At 42.9% G+C, this 9906-nt stretch overlaps 1 protein-coding gene across 1 annotated transcript; it reads left to right on the forward strand.

The window, feature by feature from the left end:
• Nucleotides 1-258: 258 nt before the first annotated feature.
• On the forward strand, nucleotides 259-4298 carry LOC310824083 (peripherin-2-like; the record flags this gene model as incomplete). The annotated part of the gene is made up of 3 exons (XM_083696961.1): nucleotides 259-839; nucleotides 2505-2751; nucleotides 4095-4298. 3 exons carry the CDS (start codon nucleotides 259-261, stop codon nucleotides 4296-4298), a joined length of 1032 nt encoding a protein of 343 aa, XP_083553087.1.
• Between the last annotated feature and the right edge of the window lie 5608 nt (nucleotides 4299-9906).

A 9906-nucleotide genomic window follows, 5' to 3' on the forward strand; every position in this document is an offset into this window, starting at 1 on the left:
CCTGACCTGTGGGTGGTCAGAATGGGTATGAAGAGGGAAACCCTTGCCAAAGCACATTCTGCAGCTCCCTTCTGGAATGGATTACAATTTTCCAACTAGAACTCTCCACTGGAACGTCGCCACATAAGGTCAACTGAATTACTTACTGTGGAAACAAACATTCAATAATCAAGCAAAGTTTTCTTTTTCTTAAATATTCAAATATTAACTTTTTTTGTCCAACTTTTGTTTGGGAATAAAATACAATAAGAGGTAAGAATGGCGCTGATGCTGGTAAAGTTTGACTTGCCCAAGCGGGTAAAGCTAGCCCAGGGCTTGTGGCTCTTGTACTGGCTCTCTGTGATGGCTGGCATCCTGATCTTTAGCCTGGGGCTCTTCTTCAAGATCGAGCTACGGAAGAGGAGCGAGATGATGGACAACAATGAGAGCCATTTTGTGCCCAACCTGCTGATCCTAGTGGGCCTGATTGCCTGTGGGCTCAATGCCTTTGGTGGCAAGGTGTGCCACGATTCTCTGGATTCAACCAAGTTCCCCAAGTGGAAGCCCATGGTGCAGCCCTATCTGATGTTTTGCGTCTTCTTCAACGTCCTACTCTTCATCACTGCACTGCTGTGCTTCTTAATGCAGTTTTCACTGTACTTTGCCCTGGCTGAGGGGTTGAAGAATGGGATAAAGTTTTACAAGGACACAGACACACCTGGACGTTGCTACATGAAGAGGACATTGGACATGACCCAGATTGAGTTCCGCTGCTGTGGGAACAACAACTTTAGGGACTGGTTCGAGGTTCAATGGATCAGTAACCGCTACCTGGACTTCAGCAACGATGAGGTCAAAGAGTGAGTACTGAGATAATGTTGGGTTTCACCAGGAAACATGAGCGGTTAATGATACAGAAAATGTGTAAAGGTACAGAAAATTAGTAAAGGTACAATATTTTGAGAGAGAGACAACCTGTATGCCTGTGCAATGCTAGAATGTCGGTAAGGTGTGGAAGCTGGATGACAGACAGTGGCACTGGCAGGGGAGGCTGGTGGAGGTCGAAATCGGAAGACACGTGTTTGATACCATTCCTCATTTCATTCCATGCATTACAATGAGCCTGTCTTCCGTTTTCTCCCTCCACCAGCTTCCCCTGACTGGTATTCACCCTAAGCATGTATCTATTCCCTTCCCCTGAAGCTCCTTGGAATCATAAGCCTCCTTTCGTCAAGAACATTCTTATGCACACTAATCCAACATTGTTGCAACATGAGTCTCCAATGAATTGTGAATGAAAGAATGAAACTCACATATTTTTAATTTTACTCATAGTTCTTTATGTAAGCTGGAAAATTTGACAATTGATTGAGTCAACAAGTGCTTAGCTGAATTTATAAAATAACACCTGTGCGGGATCCAAATAGTTGAATAATACGGTTTGATGGAGGGGGTGGGGCAGAGGGGCTTCAATAGGTGGGCCTTAAAAAGGGGTCAGTACAGGATAAATAAGAAGAGCATTAAAGAAGTGTAAGTGGGCTGTTGGGGAAAGCAGTGTAAGTGGAGTCAGGTTCATGTGCCAGGGTTCTGATAAGTCGATAATCTTCCAGGATCTCATTTCCACGTCCTTCTCAGCTTACTGTCCTCCAACATCATAATTAAATAGGAGTTAACTGCCAGTAATAGACTCTGACACTTAATGTAGTCAAACTACCCCCCACCCCCCTTCATACTATCTGCCATAGTGTCAGCTGATACCATATTCAAAAGATAGAGTAAAAGCAATGAAAAAGTAACTCAAAACACACATTTGTGCTTTTACAAGAATAGTGCTTTTACAAGAAAGAAATGCAAGTACGCGGCAATTTGTGTGGACTACATACAAAATAAGAGTGTGCTTTTAAAAAAAAGAAGTGTCCTTGTATACAGACATTTGAGTGAGTGCATCTAGCAAGTAGGCCTACATATGCTTATTTGTGTGTTTCAATGATGGCGTGCATAATGCATGCGTATACATTAATGTACAGATAGGGCCTACTGCTGTCTCTCTCACTTACCAATGATCCCACCAAGAGGATATACCTCATCAACCTAGTTTAAACTCCTGTCAACCCTAGCTAGATGCCCCTCCCACCATGGTGCTGTCAACGAGGTTGACAGCCAAGTTTCACTACATCAACTAGCCTGCTAAACACCCATTAACAATATAGCCTTATAGGTATAGTCTTACTGACACTTAACTCAGGACATGTGCCCTGTAAGCATCACATACATCGCCATGTGAGCTGTTAAAGCCTTTAAGAAGTTGACATTATTAACAACCATGTCACATTTACATCTCAGGGGGTTCACACTACTCACTATCACAGATTGACTTGTGTGTTATTTCACATAATTATGATCCCGTTATTATCATTTCAGTCTCTTTCCATGTTAGATATGTGTTATGTCATTGACACACCCCTGTTATGTGACATGTGTGATACATCAGTACTGATGATGTGTCTGTGTTGGTGTGTTCACAGCCGTGTCCTGAGCAACGTGGAGGGGAAATTCCTGATGGACAGTGTTCCATTCAGCTGCTGCAACCCCGGCTCTCCACGGCCCTGCATCCAACACCACCTGACCAACAACACTGCCCACTACGACTATGACCACCGCATTGAGGAGCTCAACATCTGGACCCGGGGCTGCCGCGAGTCCCTGGTCGCCTACTACGGGGGCATGATGAACAGCATCGGGGCTCTGGTGCTGCTGGTCATCCTACTGGAGGTAAGAGACACACATACTGGAAGGAGGGGAATTGGCGTCCTCATTCCCTGGGTAAATCATTGAGCCATGGGTGTGGGAGGGAGAGAGGCACTAAAAAATACAAAATAATAAGCAGGAGAGCATCCTTGCGTTTCAAATGGTCTTCAGTTGAAATGCATGGACACTCTCCTGCTTATTATTTCATACTGGGTACTGCAGTGGATGACAATCATAGCCAACTACAGACCAACTATAACTGTCAACCGACATGACCTGGCATGTAAGACTAACAAATTGATTAGCTGATGGTTTGATGCAATTATGCTCTTAAAGAAGCATGTGTAGGCAAGTAGCATGGTTATTTGTGTACGTATGCACTACAGGTTGGTACTGTAGGTAGCCAGGCCCAGACGTGCAAAGAAGATGCTTGGAGAAGACTATTCTCACTCACCAGGAAGTGTCTGGTATAAAAATGACTCAAAAGTGGCCTACAGCAACATTGGTTTATATGCCATCTCGAACCTCTCCTCAATTAGCTACAACTGGGCAGTTTGCCTTACATGCCAAGTCAAGCTACTGTGATACGATTTGTTTAAATCTGTTTAATTGCAGATATGAAGTTTGCATTCAGTATTTTCAGTGAAGGATGTACAATGACTGTAAATTGATTAATTTAATTGAAATCGCATGACATACAATAGTTGTATGGAGCCCCACCTCTTGTAGTGTGTGATTCGCTACGAAAAATAGCTGCCGGCTCACTCCCTTTAGGCCAGATTTTGAGATTTGAATTTTTCACTTTTAAATGAATGATGATTACTCCATTAATGAATACCTATTTATTGTACAATGAAAATTGTAAACAAGCTCCCTCACCTGAAAGAACGAACATCAAGCACATTTTAATTCCCCCAAGTAAAAGTAAAAAAAATAATACTTGTTTTCTTCCATGTTTAATCTGTGCAGATTATAGCACATAATAACAACTAAAAGAGCCTTGGGGCTGAATCGGTGTGGGATTGCCTAATGGTTGGTGTGGTATACAGGGCGAGGGAGGATCAGGGTTTCTTAGAGGGGTTAATCTGGCCAAGGAACAACAGGTTGTCTTCCTGGAAGCAGGATATCACTGTGCTAGGTGAGAAATGAAGGATTTAAACAAAAAATAAAAAAAAATGTATGTGGGTCAAAACCTAATGTAAAACCAAAGACCTAATGTTCGCTAACAAGTATTCACATCCATTTTGATGTCACTGTAAAGGTGTTGCAGAGCTCTCCAGTTGCTCAGGGGTCTTTTTTATGTATTGTATACAGTGGGTGAATACTAAGTCCTAGTTAGTGATGTTGCCCTTTTCTCTGGTCCTCAGGTGGCAGTGATGGTGGGATTGCAGTATCTGACCACCGCTCTGGATACCCTGACCGACCCAGAGAACCCAGAGAGTGAGAGTGAGGGCTGGCTCCTAGAGAAGGGCGTGAAGGAAACCATTGGAGGTTTCATGGAGAAGATCAAGTCTCTGTGCAAACAGAACCAGGTGCAGGAGGGTGGGGAGGGAGAGGGTGTGGCGAGTTGAGAGGGGCCCATTCCTAGGGACTGAGACCTCTCCCATTGATGGGAGCTCAAACAGAAAGAGGAGTGAGACACGAAAGATCCTCTCACTGAATCAACACACATACACACACTTAGACAAGCAGAGACACATAAACACATGCACATACACACACTATACAATTTACAACTGTATCCTACGCACGCACGCACGCGCACACACACACACACACACACACACACACTTAGAAAAGCAAAGGTACATGAACACACATAAATATTATTAAATGTACAACTGTATCCTGTGCATATCATCAATAAACTTTGACTTGACTACATCAATACTACATAAACAAACGTCAACTCACATGCTCAATCTGTAAGTAAGCCGACTCATCACATGAAGTGAGAACCAAACTAAAGAATGTGGATGTCTGTGTCCATATAATTCTGTTCATATGTTAATCAGTCTATTTTTAACATTTTCAATAAATATGGATATATTAATTTGTGCATGGGATTTTAAAAACAAAACAATTATCCCCTCCACTGGCCCTGACAATCCTCTCCCTTGCAAATGATGGGGCAGACCCTGAAACCATCAAGCCTAAAACAGTATTTCTATCATATCTATTTGTTTTACCCCTATGTTATGGTTGCACTCCACAACTTTTGTTGAGTGGTCACATAACCCAATAGCTACACATTGCTATGTGTATTTGTGTGAACTCATAGTAATATTTTTTTCTACACTGCTCAATTCAACGTACAGTATAACATTCTATTCAATACTCAATATAAATCACAACACCTGGTCAATCAGTCACAAACAGAAGGGGACAGAGGTGAAACTTTCTCATGGCAGCTTATATTGGACAGCTGCAACGCGAGGTGAGAGAGAGAGAGAGAGAAAGAGAGAAATGCGCTCTTTGAGAGAATCAGATTAACAATCCGTTTAAATACCTTGTGTCAGTTTTCAGTGAATATCAAAAAGTTACCAGTTGTATTTATTTTTCAGTGTGACCTTTCTTTGTAATATTGAGAGTTAATCTTTTTCTGTAAATCTTGATTTTCATCAGCAGTACTGTCAGTCTTGTGGGTTGGTTGGAGCATGTAGCTGCTCCATTGTGTAAAATAAAGATATATACAACATATCAATTGTCTGATTGTCTGTTTTGTCTGGTACACAATCTTCCTGTCACATGCTATAACTCAAGGGATTTTAGATGTACTGCCCCATGAAACTTTCTTTATATACTTAATTAATTTTAGTTCATTATTGATTAACATGCAAATTAAGTTTGCACTAGCACACAGAGAAAGTGTGAGAGTGGGGGGGGGGTGGGGGGAGGGGTTGATTTAAGGCCAGCCGGAGGTTCACAGCAGATGAGGGAGATGGAAAGAACCCAGTTGGAGGCCAGCTTTACCTGATCAGGAAGAACGTGTGGATTTCACACAGTAGGGATCCAGTCCTGCCCAGGACAAACAACTGACCAGTTACAGTGTCATCATAGCTGCTACACTTGAAAGAGCACATCTCGGAAACAGTGCTAGATTAAAAAATGCCAGGACAGACTTACTACAGGTTTGTGCCACTGTGGGATCACAATATCATAAATCAATATGTTGCTGATAAAGACATACATGTATGGGGGGGGCTGGGTCAATAGTATATACTGTGTATATATATGTGTATATGTGTGTGTGTATATATATATATATATATATATATATATATATATATATATATATATATATATATATACATATATACATATATATATATATATATATATACACAGTATATACTATTGACCCAGCCCCCCCCATACATGTATGTCTTTACCGGCCACTTTATTAGGTACACCTGTTCAACTGCTTGTTAACGCAAATATCTAATCAGCCAATCACATGGCAGCAACTCAATGCATTTAGGCATGTAGACATGGTCAAGACGACCTGCTGAAGTTCAAACCGAGCATCACAATGGGGAAGAAAGGTGATTTAAGTGACTTTGAACGTGGCATGGTTGTTGGTGCCAGACGGGCTGGTCTCACTATTTCAGAAACTGCTGATCTACTGGGATTTTCACGCACAACCATCTCTAGGGTTTACAGAGAATGGTCCGAAAAAGAGAAAATATCCAGTGAGCGGCAGTTCTCTGGGCGAAAATGCCCTGTTGATGCCAGAGGTCAGAGGAGAATGGCCAGACTGGTTTGAGATGATAGAAAGGCAACAGTAACTCAAAGGTTGGTGGTGGTGGTGTAATGGTGTGGGGGATATTTTCTTGGCACACTTTGGGCCCCTTAGTACCAATTCAGCATCGTTTAAACGCCACAGCCTACCTGAGTATTGTTGCTGATCATGTCCATCCCTTTATGACCACAGTGTACCCATCTTCTGATGGCTACTTCCAGCAGGATAACGCGCCATGTCACAAAGCTCACATCATCTCAAACTGGTTTCTTGAACATGACAATGAGTTCATATCGAGCACCTTTGAAAATAGAGCACCTTTGGGATGTGGTGGAACGGGAGATTCGCATCATGGATGTGCAGCCGACAAATCTGCAGCAACTGCGTGATGCTATCATGTCAATATGGACCAAAATCTCTGAGGAGAAAAAAAATCTCTGAGGAGTTGGACCCCCCAAAAGGGGGTCCAACCCGATACTAACAAGGTATACCTAATAAAGTGGCCGGTGAGTGTATATGCTATAGGCCTACTTTTGGCTTTTTTAAGATTTCCGCTGATATCTACTGTATGTCCAACAATGGCTTCTCCCTGAGTGAGCCTATGGCTACCTGAGGGGTGGGTGCTGGCCCAGTAGGCAGATTAAGGCAGTGGTGGTGCATGTGGTGGGGGGGTAATGGGGACATCTGTCCTCTGGAATATTCTCTGGGTCTAAAGCACATGAACAGAGGCTGAGGAGATAAGAGAGCTAAGCAGCTTTGATGTGCAGCTTAGCCTGGTGTCAGGTGATGGCCAATGACAGGTGCCTCTGACGCAAGTAGATGCCCAAAGCACCTATGGCCTGATGGGTGGGGCAGTGTGGGGTCAGGTAGACCCCCCTGCCCGTCCCCACGACAGGATGCGACCCAATTCTCTGTAAATCCTTAGTCGGCTTTGAGATTTGCAATTTAGGCATGTCCAGAGTGGTGGGTCTCATTTTTTTTAAATGTATTTTTAAATCAATTTCAATACTTCAATACAAAACGTCAATACAAATACAAAAACACAGCATGTGAAAATACTCAAGAAATGTGTCAGGTGAGATATTCATGACTAAAATTGGTGATTGTTGGATTTAAAGTAACTACCTGCTGATTCTAGAGAATATTTGAGAAAGTTTACAAAAGTAATTAAAGGAGCTACACATGACATTGTACAACAGCATATAATGAATGGCCTTGAATAATCTTCAGGGATTATGGAGCAATAGTGTTTCAAAGTAATAACCAATGGTTTGATTGGTATTAGCGTATTGATTTCTTCTGGCCGGTGCGGCCACTCATCGTCAAATCATAGCTCGTTACAGAAACAGGCAAATCTGTATCAAGAGCAAATATTTATTATTACCTGTTCAATCAAACAGCAGTTAATCGGAAAAGAAAACATACACAAAACTGTAAGCCAATGTGACACAGCACTTAAATTCAGCAAACTCAAACAAACTACATTCTCAACGCACAGAGCTTCAGAGCTCTATGGCAAGTGTAAACATACAGCTCATTGTAATTCAAATTTCAGAGCCAAATTTCATGGACAGCTCCATGAAACTCATTCACCTCTCCTTGAAAGTTCTGAACTTCAGCCCATCAGTGTAGTCCTTGCCAGGACTTGGTAACGTGTTCTCATTCCATTTTCCAGCTGGGTCTTGGGATCCTAATCCACCTTTATTCCTCTGTTCTGGGTGTGGTCTTGCTGGGAGCCTCTGACTGATCAGGAGCGGCCACTGGGACAAGTGCTGTGTAAAGCAATTTTGATAGTGATGTTTTTTTAAAAATACACACACACACACACACACACAAATACTACACACACACTACACAGACACACACAGACAACACACAGACAAACACATACAGATGACCCACACACACACACACACACAGACTATACACACACACGCACAAACACACACACACAGACAACACACAGACACACAGACACACACACACACACCCCCACACACACAGACCGTACACACACACACACACACACACACAAAATACTACACAGACACACACACACTACACAGACTACACACACACACACACAAACAGACTACACACACACACACAGACTACCCCCCACACACACATACACAGACGAGACACACACACACACACACACACACACAGACACACACACAGACTACACACACACACACACACTACCCCCCCACAAACACACCGACCATACACACACACACTACCCCCCACACAAACACTCACACTCAAACACACACATACAGATGACACACTACACACACACAGACTACCCCCCCCCCCCACACACAGACCATACACACACACACACACACACACAGACTACACACACACACACACACAGACGACACACACACACACACACACACAAAGACACACGCACAAACACACACAGACACCCACATACACAGATGACCCACACACAGACTATACACGCACACACACACACAGACTACCACCCCCCACACACAGACCATACACAAAAACACACACACACAAACACACAGACAGACGACACAAACTCACACACACACACACACACACAGACTACCCCTGCACACTCTGTGATGGAAATCTTTCAGTGAACAACAATAAACGAGTTTGTTTAGTCTCAGTTGAGAGTTTTAATGCATATACAAAGTTTAAACAATTCTGCTTACGGCCGGATCAGCATTCCTTCACCAACAGTGTGGATTCAGATACTGATGCTGTGGCTGAGGAGAGGGCGGTCCTTAACTCCAATGCTTGTACGTCATAGGTCTAGGGGTAAACATATCTTGCACCTGTTTGCTGATAAAGAAGCTGGGAAAGAAGCGTAGGCGTTGTGAGCTACTATCTCAAACCTCAGCCTGCAGTTAGGAGTGTTCCAAGGTCACATAACATCTTTGATACAAGAGAAGGAGCAGTCGGTTTTGGTTCTTCCTCAGTCACATAATTAAAAATAACAAAGTACATTGGGTCACAGAGAGGTCAATACATTTCATATACGACTTAAGCAAAATAGTACAAATATATTTTTTGCCATTACAATCCCCCCTTAGATCCTTTAAGGATCTCAAAGTATATTACAAAATTTATTCATTTGCATCCATAATTACTGTGGGGGGACATGCAGCGTTCGGCCTGTAGAGGGAGCTACAGGACCGTGGCCAGGGTTACGTCGGCGAGGCTCCGTTGCACACCTGGTGCGAATGAAGCCTCGTTGACTAAATGGTTTAAGATGTGTGTGCCTCTGCTTGGCGGAAGGAGGGCGACTGGAAAGTCGCCGAGTGTTTTTGAAAGACTGGAAAGTCACAACGAACTTTTATGAATAAACGGGAACATTCCCTCAACAACATACTGCGTCTGCCTCTGTGTACAATGGACATCGTTACAATTACCTTTCTGGAAAACAGTTTTCG

This window comes from Argentina silus, assembly GCF_951799395.1.
Source record: "Argentina silus genome assembly, chromosome: Y".
NCBI lineage: Eukaryota > Metazoa > Chordata > Actinopteri > Argentiniformes > Argentinidae > Argentina > Argentina silus.